The following is a 25,085-nucleotide window of genomic DNA, read 5'->3' as shown; positions in this document are numbered from 1 at the left end:
AAATATTAGTGAACATGAACAACTCTCCCAAATCCCAAAACTAGAGTGGTAAAATGCTAATGTGTGATGTTAAACCTTTCACTACCACACTACAGACGGTTAACAGTCTGTCGTGTGACAGTGAAATGGTTAACCTTCTGTATTGTCACAGTGAAAGGGTTAACCATTTGGTAGTGTGGTAGTGAAAGGGTTAAGTATGGAGCTTCTCCAAACGAGACCACAACGAGAGAATGAAGCTCATTTGGGTATAATTTTTTTTTTTAACGTTCTGTCGGTCCACAAAACCAGTCTCCCACTCGTCGTCAATGGAACAGCTCATGTTCACAAATATGGATTGAACTTTCTACGCCATGGAGAAAATAACATATTGGAATTGCTAGGTGTTTCCCTTTTAAGAAGGTCGATGTTGCATTGCATCCATTGATGGTCAAACTCACTCCTCATGGATCCCTGATCGTCCTCTTCGTCCTCCTCGTCGCTGTTAATGACCATGGTGCCCAGGTCCGACTCCAGCATGGTGCTGCCGTGCTCGATCATGGTCTGAGCCCCGTCGCTCATGGTGCTGGTGGCCCGCATGGTGCCTGCGCCCTCCGAGCCGGACTTCACCATGGTGTGGGAGTCCACCTCCACCTCGTCCTCCTACGGGATACGAGACATGAGACATGGTGCACGATAGGCCTGGGAGGTATACAGTCATGGATCTATGCAAAGGTATGGACTTTTACAATATCGTGGGTTATGCATGTATATATATATATATATATATATGTATGTATGTGTGTGTATATACACACACACACACATATATAGTGTGGCAGATATCACCCCCCCCTCATGGATATGTGAAGGACAGGAGATCAAGTCAAGTCAAGAGTTTTAATTGTCACGGCATACAAGTATACAATGAAATGCGGGTGGTCTTGCCCGCAACGATGTGCAATACAGTGTTACAACATATATAGAATCCAATAAAAAAAAAAACATTGTGCAATAAACAGGTAACATGGTGTGACATCTCGGTATCTGTACATAGTTATTTACAGAGCATATATATAGGACATGCTAGGTAGCTTTGGTAGTGCAATACACTGTTCCTGTTATTCTAATTTAAAGTGGCCTTTCCTTTTGGCCATAAGTAGGCCTGCCACGATAACACATTTTGCTGGGCGATTAATTGCCCCCGAAAATATCGCGATAAGCGATATTATTGCGACCGGTTAGAGAATTTTTTTTTTGAGAAATGTATTTCCCAAAACTTTTATTTTGAAGCCCACCGCTCCGTCTTTTCCGGTGTTTTAGACTTTTATTTTGAAGCCCACCGACCGGACCGGAAGTATTGTTGTGATTATCAGGTACTTTTTGGGTACTTTTTTAGTCCCTGCTCTGTCGTGGTTCCAAGCGAGTAGAAATGGTACCAGAAAAGTCACGTGAAACACTGCAGACCACTGATTGGTCAGAATAGAAACGCGTCACTCGTTGGAGAGTCTGAACGAAAACAGAAAGCCGCCATCTTTAATGTCTCGCATAGGATTTCATAATCATTATGTTTGCAGCAGGCACAAGTGCAATAAACAAAGGATACAGTCACTGTGTATTCTGCCTCATTTATTGATTAAACAAAACCGACATCAACACAATTTGCCACCGAGCGGAGAGTTTAGTCTCGCAAAAAGATCGCTGACTTGTTAAGGCTTGTTGTTAGGTTAGGTGCTAATGTTGTGCTAGCGTTTTAGCATGGCTATCGTACATAGCGTGATCAATATAACTCGCTATTGATTGTTTGTATGAGTAACGTTAATGGTAGTAGAATAGACACAATGAGGGGTAACGTTAGCCCCACGGAGCTCCTGTGCTGTGCTCTGTAGTAAAGCCAGCGGCCCGCCTCCCAACACGGAGAGTGACTGACAAGGGGCACTGGTTCCGCCTCATTAAAACAAACGCGCAAATAGCAATTAATCGCGCCCGTCAAAATCATTGCATTCATTTTAATTATCGCGGCAATTAATCGATTTATTGCTTATCGCGGCAGGCCTAGCCATAAGTGTGCGGCATGAGTGTGTGCCCGCTCATGTTAAAGTGTTAAGTGGCTGCTAGTGTGTGAGCGTGCACAGCGTGCGTGTCGTGTGTGTGTTCATGTGTGCTTGTGTGTGGATAGTTCAGTGTTCTGTGGCACTCAATGTTCATTGTTCAGGGCTCTGATGGCCTGGGGGAAGAAGCTGAGCCTAAGCCGCTCTGTCCTAGTAGCTGGGGTTCGCAGGCGTCTGCCTGACCTCAGCAGCTGGAACAGGCTGTTATTGGGGTGGTGAGGGTCTTTCATTATCCTGCAGGCTCTGGATTTGCACCTCTTGTTGTATAGAACCTGCAGGGGAGGTAGTGCAATACCCGTGGTACGCTCGGCTGAGCGCACCACTCTCTGTAGGGCCTTCTTGTCTTGTGCCGTGCTGTTTCCATACCAGGCAGTGATGTTTCCGGTCAAGATGCTCTCTACAGCTCCTGAGTAGAAGGACTGGAGTATCTTCCCCGATACTCTGAACTTCCTTAACTGTCTCAGGTGGTAGAGGCGCTGTTTCGCCTTCTTTACTACTGTGTCTATGTGTGTTGACCATGTCAGATCCTCTGAGATGTGGACCCCCAGGTACTTAAAGCTGCTCACCCTGTCCACGGTAGCCCCGTTAATCATCAGTGGTGTGTGTGTCTCCTGCTGTCCTCTCCTATAATCCACAATCAGCTCCTTGGTTTTACCAATGTTCAGGAGCAGGCTGTTGTCCTGGCACCAGCGTTCCAGTACCTCAACCTCCTCCCGGTAGGCCTTCTCGTCGTTGTCCGAGATCAGCCCCACCACCACCGTGTCGTCTGCGAACTTCACTATGGAGTTGGAGCTGAACTTGGCCACACAGTCGTGTGTGTAGAGTGAGTACAGCAGGGGGCTTAGAACACAGCCCTGGGGGGACCCGATGCTCAGGGTGATGGTGTTGGAGGTCTGACCCCCCACCCTGACCGCCTGGGGTCTTTCACTCAGAAAGTCCAGTACCCAGGCGCTCAGGGCGGAGCTCAGACCCAGCTCGATCAGCTTGTCCACCAGTCTGGTGGGGACTATGGTGTTGAACGCTGAGCTGTAGTCAATGAACAACAGTCTCACATAGCCCCCCTTCTGACGGTCAAGGTGGGAGAGGGTGCTGTGCAGTACCTGGGAGACCGCGTCGTCAGTGGACCAGTTTGTCCTGTATGCAAATTGCATAGGGTCCATATCACTGGGGAGGGAGGCACAAATGTGGTCCTTGACCAGCCTCTCAAAACATTTCATGACCACAGAGGTGAGTGCCACCGGTCTGTAGTCATTTGGACATGTTGGGGAGGGTTTCTTCGGTACAGGGATGATGGTAGACATCTTGAAGCAGGCAGGGACCACCGACTCCGCCAGGGATTGATTAAATATGGCGGTGAACACCGGGGCAAGCTGGTTGGCACAGGACTTAAGTATGCGTCCTGTTATACCATCTGGGCCAGCAGCCTTCCTGGTGTTCACCTGCATAAATGCTCTTCTCACACTGTGTACCGTCAATGAGAGAGCGTCCCCGCCCCCCCGCGGATGCCCCCCCCCCTCCACAACAGCCGGCGCACCAGTGACGTCACTAGCCGTTGGGCTAGCAGTGCCACTGTTTGCACCAAACCGCGCATAGAAGGTGTTGAGCTGGTCCGCAAGGGAGGCGTCGTCGCTCCCCATTGAGGGGGCGCTGACTTTGTAGTCAGTTATAGCCCTCAGTCCCTGCCATAAGCCTCTTGTGTCATTCTGTGCCATTTGTGCCTCCATCTTGTCGGCATACGTCCTCTTAGCAAGTTTGACAGCCTTGCGCAGAGTGTAGACTGTTGTCTTGTACTCTTCCATGTTTCCTGACTCTCTGCCCCGGTTATAAGCAGTGGTGCGAGAGTTCAGGGCTGCTCTGATGGTACTGTCCACCCATGGTTTCTGGTTTGGGAACACCCTCGCCTTCTTTGTGGGGACGATACTATCAGCCAGTGTTGTTATGAATGACACCACAGCGTCTGTGAAATCGCTGACGTCACTGTTACTCCTCCTGAACATTCCCCAGTCGGCGTCATCTAGTGCGTCCTGAAACGTGGCCTCTGATTGGTCGTCCCATTTTTTTACCTCACGTGACACGACGGCGTCACGTGATCTGTTTATATGCTGGGACCAAAAAGATGGCGGCGGCCGCGGCGTGATCCGACGTGTTTGTTGCTCCCGCTAATGGTGGAGCCGGTACAGCCTTGTATCCGGCTCTGAGCGGGGTGTAGCAGTGGTCGAGTGTATTTCCTCCCCTTGTGGAGCAGACGATGTGCTGGAAGAAAGATATTATTGCCACGGAAGGAGTAGGAACAATTAGGTAGCTGATTAGTACTGATAGAATGATAGAACACACCTGTGCATCATTAGTTCACCCACATCTCACATGCACACGCTCCAGACACACACTACAAATACACTAGGTTAGTCAGAGGTAAGTTGAAAGTTAAGTTGAAAAATAGAACACAAGTCAACTTAAATTAAAATGTTCAATTGTCTTTAAAAAAAAATATATATAAAAAAATGCATCGTTTGGATGCACAGATTCATTTAACTAACATGATCGTTAGAGGAATCAATTACTTCAATTATTGTTAGTAGCAGCTCTAGATAAAAATGACTGACTGATTCCCACAGACACCATGAGTGAGTCCAGAGGCTTGGTCAGTGTGTTTTTTTACATCCAGAGGCTTGGTCAGTGTGTTGTTTACGTACAGAGGCTTGGTCAGTGTGTTGTTTATGTACAGAGGCTTGGTCAGTGTATTTACATACAGAGGTCAGTGTGTTGTTTACGTACAGAGGCTTGGTCAGTGTGTTGTTTACATACAGAGGCTTGGTCAGTGTGTTGTTTACATACAGAGGTCAGTGTGTTGTTTACGTACAGAGGCTTGGTCAGTGTGTTGTTTACATACAGAGGCTTGGTCAGTGTGTTTACATACAGAGGTCAGTGTGTTGTTTACATACAGAGGTCAGTGTGTTGTTTACATACAGAGGCTTGGTCAGTGTGTTGTTTACATACAGAGGCTTGGTCAGTGTGTTGTTTACGTACAGAGGCTTGGTCAGTGTGTTGTTTACGTACAGAGGCTTGGTCAGTGTGTTTACATACAGAGGTCAGTGTGTTGTTTACATACAGAGGCTTGGTCAGTGTGTTGTTGACGTACAGAGGCTTGGTCAGTGTGTTTACGTACAGAGGCTTGGTCAGTGTGTTGTTTACGTACAGAGGCTTGGTCAGTGTGTTGTTTACATACAGAGGCTTGGTCAGTGTGTTTACGAACAGAGGCTTGGTCAGTGTGTTGTTTACATACAGAGGCCAGTGTGTTGTTTACGTACAGAGGCTTGGTCAGTGTGTTGTTTACGTACAGAGGCTTGGTCAGTGTGTTGTTTACGAACAGAGGCTTGGTCAGTGTGTTGTTTACGTACAGAGGCTTGGTCAGTGTGTTGTTTACGTACAGAGGCTTGGTCAGTGTGTTGTTTACGTAGAGGCTTGGTCAGTGTGTTGTTTACATACAGAGGTCAGTGTGTTGTTTACGTACAGAGGCTTGGTCAGTGTGTTGTTTACGTACAGAGGCTTGGTCAGTGTGTCGTTTACGTAGAGGCTTGGTCAGTGTGTTGTTTACATACAGAGGTCAGTGTGTTGTTTACGTACAGAGGCTTGGTCAGTGTGTTGTTTACATACAGAGGCTTGGTCAGTGTGTTGTTTACGTACAGAGGCTTGGTCAGTGTGTTGTTTACATACAGAGGCGTGGTCAGTGTGTTGTTGACGTACAGAGGCTTGGTCAGTGTGTTTACATACAGAGGTCAGTGTGTTGTTTACGTACAGAGGCTTGGTCAGTGTGTTGTTTACGTACAGAGGCTTGGTCAGTGTGTTGTTTATGAACAGAGGCTTGGTCAGTGTGTTGTTTACGTACAGAGGCTTGGTCAGTGTGTTGTTTACGTAGAGGCTTGGTCAGTGTGTTGTTTACATACAGAGGTCAGTGTGTTGTTTACGTACAGAGGCTTGGTCAGTGTGTTGTTTACATACAGAGGCCAGTGTGTTGTTTACGTACAGAGGCTTGGTCAGTGTGTTGTTTACGTACAGAGGCTTGGTCAGTGTGTTGTTTACATACAGAGGCTTGGTCAGTGTGTTTACGAACAGAGGCTTGGTCAGTGTGTTGTTTACATACAGAGGCCAGTGTGTTGTTTACGTACAGAGGCTTGGTCAGTGTGTTGTTTACGTACAGAGGCTTGGTCAGTGTGTTGTTTACGAACAGAGGCTTGGTCAGTGTGTTGTTTACGTACAGAGGCTTGGTCAGTGTGTTGTTTACGTACAGAGGCTTGGTCAGTGTGTTGTTTACGTAGAGGCTTGGTCAGTGTGTTGTTTACATACAGAGGTCAGTGTGTTGTTTACGTACAGAGGCTTGGTCAGTGTGTTGTTTACGTACAGAGGCTTGGTCAGTGTGTCGTTTACGTAGAGGCTTGGTCAGTGTGTTGTTTACATACAGAGGTCAGTGTGTTGTTTACGTACAGAGGCTTGGTCAGTGTGTTGTTTACATACAGAGGCTTGGTCAGTGTGTTGTTTACGTACAGAGGCTTGGTCAGTGTGTTGTTTACATACAGAGGCGTGGTCAGTGTGTTGTTGACGTACAGAGGCTTGGTCAGTGTGTTTACATACAGAGGTCAGTGTGTTGTTTACGTACAGAGGCTTGGTCAGTGTGTTGTTTACGTACAGAGGCTTGGTCAGTGTGTTGTTTATGAACAGAGGCTTGGTCAGTGTGTTGTTTACGTACAGAGGCTTGGTCAGTGTGTTGTTTACGTAGAGGCTTGGTCAGTGTGTTGTTTACATACAGAGGTCAGTGTGTTGTTTACGTACAGAGGCTTGGTCAGTGTGTTGTTTACATACAGAGGCCAGTGTGTTGTTTACGTACAGAGGCTTGGTCAGTGTGTTGTTTACGTACAGAGGCTTGGTCAGTGTGTTGTTTATGAACAGAGGCTTGGTCAGTGTGTTGTTTACGTACAGAGGCTTGGTCAGTGTGTTGTTTACGTAGAGGCTTGGTCAGTGTGTTGTTTACATACAGAGGTCAGTGTGTTGTTTACGTACAGAGGCTTGGTCAGTGTGTTGTTTACATACAGAGGCTTGGTCAGTGTGTTGTTTACGCACAGAGGCTTGGTCAGTGTGTTGTTTACATACAGAGGTCAGTGTGTTGTTTACGTACAGAGGCTTGGTCAGTGTGTTGTTTACGTACAGAGGCTTGGTCAGTGTGTTGGTTACGTACAGAGGCTTGGTCAGTGTGTTGTTTACATACAGAGGTCAGTGTGTTGTTTACGTACAGAGGCTTGGTCAGTGTGTTGTTTACATACAGAGGCTTGGTCAGTGTGTTGTTTACGTACAGAGGCTTGGTCAGTGTGTTGTTTACATACAGAGGCGTGGTCAGTGTGTTGTTTACATACAGAGGCGTGGTCAGTGTGTTGTTGACGTACAGAGGCTTGGTCAGTGTGTTTACATACAGAGGTCAGTGTGTTGTTTACATACAGAGGCGTGGTCAGTGTGTTGTTGACGTACAGAGGCTTGGTCAGTGTGTTTACATACAGAGGTCAGTGTGTTGTTTACATACAGAGGCTTGGTCAGTGTGTTTACGTACAGAGGCTTGGTCAGTGTGTTGTTTACGTACAGAGTTGTTGTCGTCCTCCTCCAGCAGCTCTCTCTGCTGCTCCTGCTGCCTCTTGGCCTTCATCTCCATGGACTCTGTGATCAGGTCCCTCAGGATGCTCACCGGCTTGGCCTGGCTGATGAAGGCGTGCTGGGCGGATAGGACAGCAGGTCAGACTGTGTGTGTGATATTGCTTTTGTAAATGATGATGAGAGAAGTGATTATCATTTGACCTGTATACGGATCAAGCCTTCTTGTACAAACTTGTACATATCTTCTTGGATGTGTAGAAGATACACCTACCATAGAGAGCCTAGTGTCCTCCAATACTCAAGTTATGTCTACCCTCCCCCACTCATCCACCTTTTGTCTTACCCGGTACCACCCCCCCCCCCCCACCCTTTCTAACTCACCCCTCCCGGCCCCCCTCCAACTCAATACCCGTTTGTATTCTACAAACAACTAGCAATATTGTGTTCGGTTTCTGGTAGGCAGGCCCTGTGGCAGAGATGATGTCTTTAAAACCACGATGAACCTCTGGAATATCAGATGAAAATAAAGCATTTAAAATGTGTGTGTGCGGATAGATTAATTATGGTATATAATTGACCCATTTCCCTGGTACAGGTACTGTAGGTGGCATAGTACCTGACATAGATATGTTATTCTTTTCAATGCTACTTGAAGGGGGGGGGGGGTACACTTCTTTTTTACTTTTTGTTCAGGACAGTTATGATTCAAGTGGTATAGAATAAAAAAAAAACTAAAAGGTATAGCATACTGTATGGGCCTGAGTACACAAAACATTACCTAGATAGAAGGTTGATCTCCAACCGGGCATTTTGAGTAGCAAGCAAAAGGCGTGTCTAGACTCCAGACTCTACTTTAAAAAACTCACTTGTAGGCGGTCAGGTGGCGTAGCGGAGATTGCGCTCGTCACCAACGCAGGAGATGCTGGGTTCGAGCCCAGCTCTCGGTGTTGCTACCAGCTTGGCTGGTCGTTCATACTAATACAATTGGCAGTATTAGGGGGTGGGAAGCTGGTGGGTGGGAATCTGGCGTTGTGGACAGCGACGCCTACAGGTCAGGTCTCGGCGCTTGCTCAGCGGGGGCAGGACTTGGTGGAGATAGCATGCCCTCCCACGCGTTACACTTCACCAATGAGAGTCCTCGCTGCCAAGTGAAAAGACGTCACTGGCAGTCGCCGCACGTATCGGAGGAAGTGTGCGGTCGGCTTCGGGACGCCCTTGTACCGACTCGTAGGAGAACATGCATACAGCAGCCAGGTAGGGGAGGGGGGGAATTGGCACAGCGACTAAATTGGGACGGGGAGAAAAACAGAAAATTGGAGAAAAAATAAAAATAATAAAAATAAAAACTCACTTGTAGCAGCTGTGTGGCGGTGGCTCTCTGCTCCGGGTTCTTCACCAGACACTTCTTGACAAAGTCAGTGAACTCATCTGTCCACAGCTCAGGCTTTCTGAATGTGGGAGGAGGGTTGGTGGGGATCATGAAGATGGCCTGATGGTAGAGAGAGAGAGAGAAGGGAGGGAGAGAGAGAGAGAAGGAAGGGAGAGAAAGAGAGTGAGATTGAGATGGAGAGAAAGAGCCAAGTGAGTTAGTGAGCGAGAGATTTCATGCCAGATAATTCATTCAAACACTGTAAGAGGACCCAGTACGCTGCCTTGAGGTACCCCAAAATCAAACTGTCCACTTCCCCCCATTGTAGCACAGCACTTGGGCTCTATAGGTGAGCTAAACCATTCTTCACCCATCAGGAGACTCACTCTCATGGGGTGGATGTCAGCGTAGGGCGGCTTTCCCTCAGCCATCTCGATGGATGTGATGCCCAGGGACCAGATGTCAGCCACACAGTTATAGCCGATCTCCTGGATCACCTCTGGGGCCATCCAGAATGGCGTGCCAATCACTGTGTTCCGCTTAGCCATAGTGTCCTTCGGAAACACAAGAGAATCATCACAGTCATCAGAGGTAGGGCTGGGCGATATATCGAGTATACTCGATGTATCGCGGCTTGTTCTACATGATGTAGTAAATTACTATATCGTGAACATCGAGTATATGTTGTCACGTCACGGCTGAGATGAGACTTGCTTTAGCGCAGAGCTTTCCTCTCATTTCATTATAGACACAGACCAGCGCGGATCTTAAATGACATGCAATTGTAATTTCATTAGACACAGACTAGTGCGGACCTTTAATGACATGCAATTTAATTGATGCGAACAATGGGCTAACGTTAGCTGCTAACTAAGTTATCCCACATAACTAGGCTAAGCTAACTAGCGTTAGCTGCTAACCCTGGAAACGCTTAAAGCAAACTCCACAACACTAGTTCCATTCGTGAGGAAAGGGGGTGGGGTAATATTGATGAGGCTTGACAACAGAAGTTCAAACATAACTTCATATTTATTGGTTATTCGTTTCTTCATATCGGGCATCCAGTTCGCATCACCGTGTGTTCAACTTCCTGTGTTGACATTCGAGTGTGACATCATCACCTACGGCAGCTTATACGCTCAAAACGCAAACTTACAAAACCCGGGGGGGGGGGCTGGCTCTCTCGCGCGCTCGCTCTCTCTACATTCAATGATTTAAAGTAGCCAAACGTTACAGTATAAATACTAACTGGATAGTTGATGATAAACATTTAATTTCATTATCTGAAATATTCTAAAATCATTAAGTCTGCTATAAGCCATTATCCCTTTGTGTGTGATTATTATTTTATCAGTGTGTGTATATATATATATATACATACATATATATATGTGTGTGTGTGTGTTTGGCTAAAGTGGATCGAAAACACAGTACTGTGCAAAAGTCTTAGGCACCCAAGAGTTTTTATATAAATAGTGTACTTAAGGGGAACCATCTTATAAATGGCCTTTGAGTGTTTAGCATTGTTTCCTAGCTATGTGAACTTATATTAATATGATCTATGTCTCAAAATTCTCATATTGGCGCATTCTTCCAATTCTCCTCTCACAATATTCACCCTCACTGAACTGAGTCGTTTGAAAATGTGCCTATATGTGATGTCATATAGTCACTGCTGCATGTTAATGTTCAGGGGAAGACGACGACCCGCAGTGGTTTAGGAGCCCAGGCTCAAAACAGCTCGAGATCTTGAGGTAGAAAAATGCTGTTTTTGAGGACTTGATTAGAAATACAAAACAATGAATAAAAAAAAATATATATATTACAGAGGTGTTCCATAGACTCACAGGAATTGTGTAAAAGTGCCCAAATAGTGAAAGAAATAGTAAAATAGTTCCCCTTTAATGTAAATAAATTTGTGTCAGTAGACTACTCTTAGTACATTTTCACAAGATTATTTTTTAAAGCATCTTCATGGTTTAATAATGCAAACATATGTTGCAGGGACTGTAATATACTGTATTATAATCATCATATTGGCGTGACTATGCATCAAAGGGTTAAATCAAGCATTTTTAAGTGCTTTAGAGGAAATGTCAAAATATCGCGATATATATCGTGTATCGTTTTCGTGATATGGCCAAAAAATATCGCGATATCATTTAGAGGCCATATCGCCCAGCCCAGAGGTGGAAATAATTGATCTAATGTGGAAATGAAACCGCACTGATCTATAAACTTGATACGTCTTAATTTAAATGAATGAGCAAGTTTATCCAATTAATTACTTAATGAATAATGCTGTGCACTTTCTTGGTGTAAGGATTTAATGGCATATTAAATCATTGCTGGCTGAATCAGTTCCATCCCAATTGTAATCCTATTACAATTGATTCATTTAAACAAGTGTCAAAATGAATTGAATCATGGTGTAAATGTATGATTTAATGATTAATCACAGCCTAAATAATTGAAAATAAAGTTTGATTGACACTCCGAACAAACTCCACCAAAAGTACACATTCAGACCAAATACTAGATAATATTCAAAGCCATATCTTATCAACATATTTATTAAACAGTCAGACATTGTTTCGGTCACAATTAAGTGCCAATCACCTCAATACAACGAATAAAAACATATTTTGATGAAGACACATCGAAACGTTAGTCCTCGCGCCTTATAATAAAAAGCGAATATGACCTGTGTACTCTAGTATTTTCTTTAAGTTAAGTCCAAGTTACCCAGAGACTAGGCTTGCCGCGGTAGTCGGTGATACGGGTGTTACTCTGTGTTCAGGCATCCACTGAGTACATTATTTGCCCTCCAAATAGAAATAAAACCCATTTAGTTAATTTTCGCATTTCAGTGCTCACTAGGGTGACCACCTGTCCCGCGACTCGCGGGACAGTCCTGATATTGGGCCGTTTGTCCCGCGTCCCGCAACAACAAAACAATGTCCTGCAATTCAAAGATAAAAAAAAAATTATAATTTTTTATTTTTTATCTTTCAAAGATTATTATTTAAAAACATGTTTTAAATGTTGTTAATTTAATGCCTCGTTCCAATACCCTCTTATATTTAAAATAAAAAAATCGGGCGACGTCACAAACCAATGTATTGCGCAGCCGAGCAATAGTATCCATCTGCAGGACCACAGCACCGACACATTCAGGACCGCGACACTTTGCGGACCCACACTCTCCAGACCCTCGCTCCCATTGGCTGATTTGGGTCACGTGACCGTCCCACCCAATGGCTGAATTGGAGTGGGACGGTCACGTGACCCAAATCAGCCAATGGGAGCGAGGGTCTGGAGAGTGTGGGTCCGCAAATTGTCACGGTCCTTAGTGTGTCGGTGCTGTGGTCCTGCAGCAGGATGCATCTCCAGCCGAGGCTGCTGAGCAGCTCACTCGAGTCGCGCTGCCTGTCACCTGTCCGAGCCGGTGTTCTGCGAAATTCTAATACTCTGCTGAGAACTGCTGCCGTAGCGCGAATCGCCTATATGTTTGGACAGCAGGGTGACGTCACCCTATAGTTCACTCCGAATTCCAACAGGTGTACCGACATTTTATCATCTACAAATACATTCGGCTGCAAAGCCAATTACATGCAAATATTTACATGCATATACAGTTCAAAAGGTGCAATGAAAAACATATGTTTAAGATATTGTTTAAGATATATCAACAACAAGACTCAACAAGACGTTCGTCAGCAAGGTGGCAGGATATTGTAGTGTGAACGATTGTGGGTCATGCGCATTTCGCAGAACACCGTTTCAGATGATCCCCATCCCCACCGCTTCACCATCACCCGTGGAGGAGAGGGGGATGTCACATAGTTGTTCAGAGGAGCGCCTCTTCAGCAAGTCTGGCCCGACTATTATTGAGAACTGAATCAGAGGGTCGGTTTGTTATAATAACAGAATACACAGGGAGTATCGCCGGGACACTGTCCAGAGGGAAGGGGGCAATAGAATCCGGAGGCTAATATCCCCAAAACCGGAGGTGAGTTTAATAAGATTAATAACAAAATGAGCTATATATAGCCTACCGTCTGCGTCGAATATGATATATAGGCATTTAAATAATAAATACATTTATTTAATTTTAATTAGCAATAACATTTTTTTTTTTTTATTATTACTATATTACCGTCAGTTGTCCGGCCACTCCGAAGTCTGCCAGTTTGGCGTGTCCCTCCGTGTTGAGCAGGATGTTGCCGGCCTTGATGTCCCGGTGGATCTTCCTCATGAAGTGGAGGTACTCCAGGCCTTTCAGGGTGGACTTCAGGATGGTGGCGATCTCATCCTCCGTCAGCTGGGGGAGAGAATAAAACACATCAGTTAGGCTCTGAGAGAGTGGTGGGAGAAAACAAATCAGTTAAGATCCGAGAGAGTGAAGGTAGAAAATAAATCAGTTAAGATCTTGAGAGTGAAGGTAGAAAATAAATCAGTTAAGATCTGCGAGAGTGAAGGTAGAAAATAAATCAGTTAAGATCCGAGAGTGAAGGTAAAACATTTATCAGTCAAGATCTGAGAGAGTGAAGGTAGAAAATAAATGAGTTAAGATCTGAGAGTGAAGATGGAAAACAAATCAGTTAAGATCTGAGAGTGAAGATGGAAAACAAATCAGTTAAGATCTGAGAGTGAAGACAGAAAACAAATCAGTTAAGATCTGAGAGTGAAGACGGAAAACAAATCAGTTAAGATCCTGGAGAAACGAGAATATGTAATGTTCAAGTCATCCTGTGAAAGTCATCCTTTTTTAGTGTCGTTTTGTTTTTTCATTCAACCAGTGAGTGGTCTGATTGATTGATTGAAAATTGTATTAACAGATTGCAGAATGGGTACAATACAGTACAGCTCAATACACACAATTGTTAAGGGGATGCAGACCAGAGAAAGACTTTCGTCTTGTTTACATCAGGGTCCCCCATTTTCAATTCATCATAACATATATGACATACATGACATACAGATAGACAGTACTGCTACATCTATACATTTATGACATACCAAATTTACAAATACAGTACCGTTTGTGATACATACAGGGTAGGTGGGGTGGGGGGGTAACTGTACATTGGATTATCGACAAAACCTTACTTGGTCCCAAGAAGAGGGTCTCGTGTATTATTGGGTTAGGACATTTACTGTACATTGGAGGGGTTGGGTTAGGACATTTACAGGGGCCAGTTTCGAATTGCAGTCTCCCGTAGGTGCTCTTTGAGAGTGGTTTTGAAAGTGGGTAGTGATTCACATTCCTTTACAGCTGTGGGTAGGGCATTCCACATTGTACAGTAAATGACCAAGTAAGGCTTTGTCAGTATTCCAATGTACAGTGTAAAATGTGTGTGTGTCCCGGCCCTACCCAACCCCCCCCCCCCCCCCCCCCCCACCTCCAATGTACAGCCCTCACCCAACCCACCCAACCCCACCCCACCCATCCAACCTCCTCCAATGTACAGTTTCTACGCCAAATGTATATACACTCCTTTTCTGGACACTTTTGTATCACAAACAGTACTGTATTTGCAAATCTGATATGTCATAAATGTATAGATGTAGCAGTACTGTCTATCTGTATGTCATGTATGTCATATATGTTATGATGAATTGAAAATGGGGGACCCTGATGTAAACAAGACGAAAGTCTTTCTCTGGTCTGCATCCCCTTAACAATTGTATGTATTGAGCTGTACTGTACTGTACCCATTCTGCAATCTGTTAATAAACTTTTCAATCAATCAATAAATCAATGTGGCATAATTGCGAAACGTGTTTAGTCCCTTGTTTGAGCCGAATCTGGGTTTCACATGATTTGTGGAGCTCCCTCTGGTGTTGTGGTCGTGGTATTCACTGACCTTTGGGAAGTATTTTGACATGTACATGGGTACCTTAGTCGTGTAGTGTATCTTGTAGACCAGGCCCATTGCAAGTTGCTGTACTCTGTCGTCTACTCTAAGCCATCCTAGGTTGTCAAAGTGGGCAGGGATGAGGTGGGTTCTAGGAGTAAGGTCAAGCAGTAGTCTGACCAGTTTGTTTCGTGATGTTTGTAATTTTGTTTTTAGCGCCTTTGAGGTGCTTTGGTACCATGAGGTGCAAGCATAGTCGTAGTACCCTTGAATGAGTGCTCCTGCCAGAGTCTTCAGGGTATTCTTGTTTACCAGAGAGGAGATCCGGTACAAGAATCTAGTTTGTTGGTTGACTTTTTTTATTACATTGGATGCCATTTTGTCACAGGAAAGATTTGCCTCTAGGATGGAACCTAGGTATGTAATTTCATCTTTCCTTGTGACAATATTGTCACCCACTGTAACTGAGAAGCCGTCGGTCTTGCTGAGTTTGTTATTAGACTCTGAGAATGGACTCTGTTTTACCCAGGTGTAATGATAGTTTGTTATCAGCGAGCCAGGTGCAGATTCTGCCGAGTTCTGACTGAGCTGAGGGTTTTTTCAACCTGTAACTTGTTCTTGTCAGAGACCAGCAGGGCTGAGTCATCCGCGAACAGGAACAAGTTGCAGTCACAAGCTGACGACATGTCATTTGCATAAATTAGGAACAGTAGCGGTCCTAGTATGCTTCCTTGTGGAACGCCACAGCTTACTGGGAGAGGGGGGGGGGATATGGTACCGTTTTCCTCCACCATCTGTTCTCTCCCCTCCGGGTAGGATTGCATCCAGCTCACTGATGAACTATCAAAACCAATTGCTTTTAGCTTGTCAATCAGAATGGAGTGATTGACAGTGTCGAAGGCCTTTTGTAGGTCCAGCATGACCATGCCGCAGAATTTGCCCGCGTCCACCTCTTGTTTGATGTGGTCATTCAAATAGAGAAGGCATGCGTCAGTGGAGTAGGATGTTCTGAAGCCAGATTGGAATTCGTAGATTCGATTTTCGTGAGGTACTTTTCAACCTGTTCGTATACTATTTTTTCCATGACTTTCGAGATGGAGGTAAGAATAGAAACATGGCGGTAGTTGCCTGGGTCTAATTTGCTGCCCTTTTTGTGCAGGAGAGTTACCCTCGCAATTTTGAAGTCTTTGGGTACGTGCCCCTGTTTTATGGAGAGGTTTATTATGTGTGTGATGACTGGGGTGATGGCGGCTGCTGAGTCTCGAGGAATTTGGAGGGGATATTGTCATGGCCAGTGGCCTTGTTAGGTTGGAGGGCACTCAGTTTTTTTGAGTACCTCAGCTAGGGCTGGGCGATATAACGATAACGATAAATATCGCGATATATTTTAATAATCGATATCGAAATACATTTTTTTTTTTTATATATATATTTTTTTTTTGTGACCTGCAACAGGGCAGTTTTAAAACCAGAGACAGTGGACAGACTTGTCTTTCTTGCCTGCAACTTAAAGTAATGGCTTTGCTTGTCCAAATGACAATACTGACCAAATTGAGATTTATTTTTCTCTTGTCCATTTATTTTGTTTGCTTTCTAATTTAAAATACAGTTTGAAACCGTCTGTACATGTGTGCTAACAGAACTAGACTCCAGTCACGAGTCACGGTGCACATGTGCGGTGGTTTGTCCACCAAAAAAGCGCCAAAAGATCGAAAATAAACTAGCAGAGCCAGAACTGTTCAACTCCCCTGGAGCCACAGCCAGCAGAGAAGCCGGTTTACTTTAGCTTTTAAACCAGCTGCAGCCTGAGAACTGGAGTGTGAGGGGATGTAACACTAAAGATGGCGGCAATGACAAAGAATTGCTGCAAAATAAACATAAATCTGTTTTATTGGCGGCTACGTGGCGTAGTGGGCAAGGCGCTCGCCACAAAATGCTGGAGACGCTGGGCTCGCCTGTTCGAGCCCAGCGCTCCACATTTGCTTTCAGTTTAGCTGGTCGTCTGTACTAATACACATTGGCCGTATTAGGGGGTGGGAAACTGATGGGTGGGGATCGGGCGTTGTGGACAGCGACTCCTACAGGTCGGTTGGTGCGCCTGCGCAGTAGAATCAGGAAGTGTCGGGGGCAGCGTGAGCCTCCCACACGTTACTCCTCGCCACTGAGAGATCGAGCTGCGCAGGTGAAAAGATGCGACTGCTGTTACCTCAAGTACCGGAGGGGACTTGTGCTATGTATGACTTAGTCCACATTGCAGCCGGCTTGTGGGAGGCAAGAAACAGCGTCCGTGACAGGGGAGGGTTGAATTGGATGATACAAAATTGGGATGGGAGATAATATAGAAAATGGGAGAAAAAGTAGATAAAAAAAAAAAAAAAACATAAATCTGTTTTATAAAAAAAGAAAAAAAAATTATACTTATTATAATTATTATAATTCGATAATTATCGATATCGAGAAATATGATAACATTATCATATCGTTATCGCGATATGATTTCTTTCCATATCACCCAGCCCTAACCTCAGCTGTTGTTACCATTTCTAGTTTGAAATCGTCTTTGCGGACCCCTAGGTTATTGTAGTAGGCTATGATGTGTTCTACCCCAAAATGTCAACAAATGTCAGGACAAAAGAGAGAACAGTATAACTTTTTCTAACCAAACACAAAGCTGAACTTTTACTAAGACTATCAATCTATGTCTATCTTGGTCTAATGTAAAATATAAAAACCAGTGGAGTTTTGAGGTATTGTATAAATGCAGTGAGGTTAGAGGTCAAACATAGAACCAGAGAGGTCACAGTATATGGCCTACAGTATTAGGGGCATAATAAATACAACATACAGAGAAATCGCAGAGCAGGAAAGAAGGTCTTCTTGCTGTACAGGATATGCAGAGTTCATATACAGAGTAATGACACTTTTTATTTAGGATTCTTTGCTTCACTGCATTTGCACAATACCTCCAACACTTTGTTTCACAGCGTTACAGATTCAACCTTAAAAAAAAATCTTAATATTATTTTTCTCTTCTCTATGTGAGCAAGCGCCATAAACGTTTCGGTTTTCTGGCTTTATGCAAGAGTAGAACTTCCCCTGGAAGCAACATATTGGAATTAATCTTAAACATATTTGGGCCCTTTCGCTTAAATCAGATATCTGCACCTATTTGTTGAAATTGTGTTCGACATGATGACTGACGTTTGGAAGGGCCCTCTGATTGGTCGGTTGAAATTATGTTTGACATGATGATTGATGTTTCAGGGAAATAACTAAGAGGGCCTTGATTAAATAATTCCACTACTAATTTGGCAGTCAGACCTTTTAATCTATCTTTTAAACAAAAATCTAATTGGTTGGGGGTAGGTCTGGGTATTGTTTGAAAATGTTCTATACGGGTGCCAATACCAATACCTGGGACTCAATACAGATACCAACACGATACTTTTCGATTCCTTACTTTGTTATGTGCAAATGTGTGAGCCAGTTGGAGGCTTTGTTACATTTTGGATGATTTGGGATTGTGGTTGAACAGAAGAAATGTTGGAAGAAACATCCTTATTGGCTCACTGACATTGATGCGATGAACTACTTGGGTATCGCAATTTGTGTCATTCGATACCAAATGTCGTTACCACAGCATTTTGCGATACTCAATAGTATTGAAGCAATTCGATTGCTACCATAAAAGTATCAAATTTGTTGGGGGCCCCATTAAGGAAGGCTGGGCCATACGTGCAGCGCCTGATCTGCCTTGCAGGCAGGACGGCCCTGACCTGACGCCGTCCCTAACTTGGGCACTCTTGTCAGCATTGAAGGACCCACCGTTTTGTTACGCAGTCTGATGATGTCTGAGACGGAGCCGGCGCCACAGTATTCCATGACGATCCACAGGTCAGTGTTCTTGAAGTAACTGCCATAGTACTTTACCACATAGGGACTAGGGGGAAGAAATGACAAGACGGGTTAAAAATACAACAGTACTTAACCATATGGGGACTAGGAGGAAATGACAGGACAGACACAATTGGAGTCTTCATGGAAAGAGAAGGACCAGTTCCATTTAGGGCAGAAATAGGAGAAGTGAGAGGATTGTCAGTCTCACAAGACAAGAACAGTCAGTGTTGCTATATTGATATATAGGCTGTCAAACAACTTGTTTACTGTATGTGTTAATCACATGGTAGGCTGTGATTGATCGTAATAAAAAATCTGTAGGAGCTGTGGTAATGAAGCTCGGAACATTCCCGTCATTCATGGAGTTTAAAGGCATTGCACTTGACCTATGTACTGAATCATGTAATTATTTTTAATCCATCATTGTAGTAATTGTAATTCATTGTAATTATTAACTGTTATGATATTTGTGTCCTTTGTTAACTCGTCATCACTGTAAATGAGGGAAACCTCAGTGCTTTCACGAGTATAAATAAAGGTTTGAAATGAAATGAAATGAAGAAATGCATGACAAAATGGTTCAGGGAAGTAATCCTCGGTCTTATCCGTCACAGGCAGGGAGCGAAATTAACTTTTTGACTCACCGGCCAGTGGCGGGTAGATGGGAAGAATCTACCCGCCAAGCAGATTTCTTACCTGCCAACTTATTATTTTATATAACATTTTTCTTTTTTTTAATAAAATATATATATTACCGTACTTTTCGGACTATAAGCCGCGGCTTTTTCCCGCATTTTTCGACCCTGCGGCTTATATAACGGTGCGGCTTATATGTGGACAAAACCCGAAAATCGAAATATTGCTTTTTTTACTGCATTGAAATGTTATTTATCTGTTCCCTTATTTGCTAAACTTAATACAACTTGTAAATGAGTTAATGTTATTTGTCGGACAGTATTGTGTCCCAATGGGAGTCACTCTGTAGAGGTGGGAACTTAAAGCTCAATATAAGAACGGCCATGCACCACCACTCACAGAATCGAGAAAGAGCAATCAATCTGTCAATCCTTTCCGTGTCCGGGCCGGGTGAGGTTTCCCGTGTTGAGTCAAATTAAGCCGCAGGCTCCACTCCTTACATATGGTAATTAAACATTAAAACACATGCGGCTTATAGTCCAGTGCGGCTTATATATGTACACATCATTCAATTTAGCTGCTGCGGCTTATAGTCAGGTGCGGCTTATAGTGCGAAAAGTACGGTATATAATCATACTTGTAGTTGTATTATCTGCAAGACATCGCCACCTCGTTGTCTGCAAACAGCTCCACTGTCTGTGTGTATACTCGAGTGGCCTCCAGCAAGGATTCTGCGGCGCTACAGCTGGACCCTAAACTCTTACATTCAGCATGAAAGGATTCTCCTGCACTGCACCTGGACCAGCCCGCATTCTCGAAGTCAACTTCCTGTCTGTTGTTGCTAGGCAACTGCAGCGTGGGGGGAAACTGCCCCGCCTGGTACATTGTGTACGGTTCATTTAGTGCAGAAACGGATCGTTAAAGCGTCAAATTAAAGACTATCAAGCGGAATTTTCTTCAGTCCTTCACAATGCCAAAGAGCTGCTGTGTTACGTGTTGTACTAATGACAAAAACAGAAATCCAAATCGCAAGTTTTATACCATCAAGGAGGAAAAAGTGGCTGGTGGCTAACTTTCGGCTAACTCGCTCTGCTGTTGTGGTTGTGGTAGCTACATGCTAAGCTAACGTTAATTACATAATATCGAACCGATAGGAGCTTATCTTATCTAATCTTACGTGGATGTTTGATCGGGTAGTGGCACAAGTGGTACCACCACGTAAGATTAGATAAGATAAGCTCCTATCGGTTCGATGTTATGTAATTAACGTTAGCTTAGCATGTAGCTACCATGACCACAACACAGAGCGAGTTAGCCGAACGTTAGCCACCAGCCACTTTTTCCTCCGTGATGCATCAGCTGGTATTATATAAAACTTGCGATTTGGATTTCTGTGTTTGTTATTAGTACAAAACGTAACACAGCAGCTTCAATTTGGGTATTCGAGAGTTGGCCATGTCTGTATGTGTTTTGTATGGACATTATGTCAAGTCAATCAGGGGGAGATCTTTGACTCATATCTCGCCTTAGAATCACCAGAAAGGCTTTCGAAATAGTGAAATGCCATGTTGGCCTCAATATTTTCAAAACAAATCGTATGAAAATGTTATGAAATGAACAAGAATGTGATAAAACATGTAATAAAAACGGACCTCAACGCATGCATTTGATGGTAGAAATCCGTATGGTCCCCCTATACCAAGATGGCGGCGGTCTCGTGACATCAGAGTGTCTTCGAGAATGCTGATGCGATGTAACTGGACACTTGCTGCAGCAGTTGTTGATGTCGTGAGCTATCAGTAGCTAGCCAGCTGGATAACGTTACACAATGCCTCATGTATTAAACTAAAAGTGAATAGTTGACTGGGTCATTTTGTAACAGTAGCTAACATCAGCTCACGGAGGTCTCTCTGACTAGACTAACGTCAGTCACGGTGACTGTGTGTTTACATGCAGCATACAGAAACAGGTAGGGGAGGTTTAGGAGCAGCAATGCGCTGCGTGTCTGTGCTCAGACAGCGAGTGAGAACTCCGCTCAGAATTGGATCATGATTTTCGGTTTTCACATGACCATTTGATTGGCCGCCACACAGCGGGCAGACCTCATAGTGGGAGGCGCCAAACGTATAAACTGAGCGCAAATGGCGGGTGGCGCTCTCTAGTTTCGCCCCCTGGTCACAGGACTCTTCAATATGTTGAACGGCCCTGATGTAACGTTAATGATAACGTTAATGTTGTTGACTTTTGTACCTCAAATCCTTCCAATAATACTTGCTCAACTAAGAGAAGGTGGGTGGTCTTTCATTTCCGGGCTTTGACATAATGCCACCATCAGCAAATCATGCGATTGTTCATCATGGTTTCATCTATCCACAGGAGTGCAGTTATCCTGGATGATGGAATCCATGCTCATCTAATCAATTCCACACCCGTGTTCGAGGAACAGAGTTAGCCAGATGCAAGACGATCAGATACTGCAGACGTGATATTATCCAGGGCTAGTTAAGTGTCATACAAAGAACGGGCCCTGACATAGGGGCCACTGTTGTGGGATGGATGTAGGACAGGTGTGCCTACCTGTCACACTGCTGCATGATGGAGATCTCCTTGATGATCTCCTGCAGGTCAGACTCCACGGGAACCTGCTTGATGGCCACCACCTGGCCCGACTCCTTATGGATGGCCTTAAATACACTGCCATAGGATCTACACACAAACACACACACCATTTTAGAACTTTTTGTATTTTCAACCAGAATGTTTAGATGGTTCAGAGACTTAAGAATTAAGATACATTTTTATGACCTCTGCCTGAGTTTTAAGCTAGGCTAGTGGTCCGTATCCACTTCCATTCATTTGTGCTAAGCTAGGCTAGCTAGCAGCCAGATAACTGAATTTGCAGAGAGGAAATTGGTATCCATCTTCTTGTCTGACTCTGGAGAAGATGACAAGCACATTTCCCATAATGTTGGTGTGTTCCTTTAAAGATTTTCCATATTGAATAACAATTCGTGCCCTGGAACTTGTCAATACAAATAACAATCTCTATAATAAAGCCATGCCTTGGGGCGGCTAGGTGGTGTAGTGGGCAAGGCACTCGCCACCAGTGTGGAGACGCTAGGATTCGCGTGTTCGAATCCAGCTCTCCACATTGTTTTCAGTTTAGCTGGTCGTCCGCAGTAATACACATTGGCCGTATTACGGGGAGGGAAAACTGAAGGGTGGGGATCGAACGTTGTGAACAAGCGACTCCTACAAGTCGGTTGGTGCGCCTGCGCAGTAGAATCAGGAAGTGTCGGGGGCAGCGTGAGCCTCCCACGCGTTACTCCTCGACACAGAGATCGAGCTGCGCAGGTGAAAAGATGAGACTGCTGTTACCTCAAGTACCGGAGGGGACTTGTGCTATGTATGACTTAGTCCACATTGCAGCCGGCTTGTGGGAGGCAAGAAACAGCGTTCGTGACAGGGGAGGGTTGAATTGGATGATACGAAATTGGGGATGGGAGAAAATATAGAAAAATGGGAGAAAAAGTGGACAAAAAAAAAAAAAAAAACCATGCCTTTAAGAGGAGAGTTAACCATGAAAAAACATGTTTCTGAGTGAATGCCCGGGATCTTTAAGGTAGTGTTTGTTAAATAACTTTCTGATACTAGAAAGACATTTGCTATTGTCATTCTTACCCTTCACCAAGCTTCTCCAGCACATCAAACACCTCCTCTGGTTGCTTGGTCAAACTGTCTTCACTCAGCTTCTTCAGCTTACTGTGGGGAGGGAGGCAAAATGTCTTTTAAGACTGCTCTATTTTACAATGCCAGCATTTAATGGATGACATGGATGGAAGATGGGAATGGAAAATGATATTGAAAAGTGCAGTGCATGTCAGGAGAGCAAATAAAAGACTAACTTTAATTCAAGTAAATGGCAAAGATATACAAACTATATACAACTGATCCAAAATTCTGCAGCTAGGTTGCTTACTAGGTCAAAGAAATCCTGTCATATCACACCAATCCTAGCCTCCCAGTCCCTGCACTGGCTTCCTGTCCAGTTCAGCATCCAGTTCAAGGTATTAGATTTCAGCTGCTTACATCTCGGACCTTATCCAGCCCTATAAGACCAGCCGATCCTTGGGGTCCTCTGATCAGGGCCTCCTGGTGGTGCCCCAAACCAGGTTAAAGACTAGGGGACCGAGCTTTTGAAGCGGTGGCCCCAAGGCTCTGGAATGAGCTCCCAGGACTTAAAGGGGAACTATCTTATAAATGGCCTTTTTGAGTGTTTAGCATCGTTTCCTAGCTATGTGAACTTATATTAATATGATCTAAAAAAAATTCTCATATTGGTGCATTCTTCCAATTCTCCTCTCACAATATTCACCCTCACTGAACTGAGTCATCTGAAAATGTGCGCGATATGTGATGTCATAAAGACACCTCTGCATGTTAATGTTGAGATACAAGATGAGCTGCACACAGTGGCACCTGCACCTGCACCTGCAGCCCAGGCTCAAAACGGCTCGAGATCTTGAGGTAGAAAAATGCTGTTTTTGAGGACTTGATTAGAAATACAAAACAATGAATAAAAAAATATATATATTACAGAGGTGTTCCATAGACTCACAGGAATTGTGTAAAAGTGCCCAAATAGTGAAAGAAATAGTAAAATAGTTCCCCTTTAAGAGCCTCCCCCTCTGTGGACACTTTCAAGGGGCAGCTGAAAACCCACTTGTTCAGGTTGGCGTTTAGCCATGTACATACTTGAATTGTTGATTTCGTTTTCCTGATTTTGTCATTGCCTGTCTTTATATTGTATGTTCTCGTAATGTTTTTATGAATTGCCCTATTATTTTTAGTTTTTTTTTTAAACCTGTGAAGCACTCTGCATTCGTGCTGAGAAGGGTGCTATATAAATACAGTTTACTTACTTACAAAAGTGTTCCATTAAAGTGTTTTGCTCAAAGGCACAAAGGTCACAAACAGACGGCTAATCAAAACTAAAGGATTAGAAAGAAAACCACTCAATGGCCACATAAAATACTTTGAATTGGAAGTGCCTTGATTGAACATTTTATTACCAGATTGCAGAATGGGTACAATACAGCGGCTGAATAGACACAATTGTTAAGGGGGTGCAGACCAGAGAAAGACAAAGGAACGACAAAAAAAGATAATATAACGTCAAAGTTAAATAAATAAATCATTCTACTTGCTAACAAGCCATCGTGGTAAAGGGTGATGGTTTGTCAATTGTAATTGGTAGTTAGCAGCACGTTAGCCAACACAGCTGCTGTCTGCCTGGCCTGTATCTTAGCTCGTTAGCTTGCGGGCTGGACTGAAGCGGATCGAACATTCACTCACCTTTTCGGCGCCGCGGTTTCCATGATTTATAGCGTCGGGGTTCAACCAACAGGCAACAGTTCACTAATGTTGAAATATGACTGCTTGGTCTAATGATTAAAACATCACCATTATCTCGGATCTGTCGTTGTTGTCAAACTAGTGAGCCAGCTGACTTATTCTTCTTCTTCAGATGTCCACGTTCGGAGTTTGACTGCGGCTCACTAAAACTGACACTGACACAGCGCCGCCTGCCGAGTTGGA

General features: G+C 44.1%; 1 protein-coding gene across 1 annotated transcript in view; it reads right to left on the bottom strand.

Annotated features, from left to right (window-relative positions):
* stk3 (serine/threonine kinase 3) overlaps positions 1–24,997 on the bottom strand; it is a 31,244-nt gene extending 6,247 nt beyond the window's left edge. Inside the window, exons 1-9 of the mRNA XM_084312888.1 lie at positions 24,843–24,997; positions 23,169–23,249; positions 22,065–22,193; positions 18,780–18,894; positions 13,253–13,417; positions 9,480–9,647; positions 9,076–9,213; positions 7,714–7,842; positions 438–639 (exon numbers count right to left, since the gene is read on the bottom strand). Of these exons, the coding sequence (XP_084169014.1) occupies positions 438–639; positions 7,714–7,842; positions 9,076–9,213; positions 9,480–9,647; positions 13,253–13,417; positions 18,780–18,894; positions 22,065–22,193; positions 23,169–23,249; positions 24,843–24,865 (1,150 nt within the window). The 5' untranslated portion in view covers positions 24,866–24,997. The remainder of the gene's footprint in view (positions 1–437; positions 640–7,713; positions 7,843–9,075; positions 9,214–9,479; positions 9,648–13,252; positions 13,418–18,779; positions 18,895–22,064; positions 22,194–23,168; positions 23,250–24,842) is intronic.
* Positions 24,998–25,085: the final 88 nt, after the last annotated feature.

The sequence above is a fragment of the Notolepis coatsorum genome (assembly GCF_963971535.1).
Source record: "Notolepis coatsorum genome assembly, chromosome: 4".
Classification (NCBI taxonomy): Eukaryota; Metazoa; Chordata; class Actinopteri; order Aulopiformes; family Paralepididae; genus Notolepis; species Notolepis coatsorum.
This window is presented reverse-complemented; position numbering and strand designations above follow the sequence as displayed.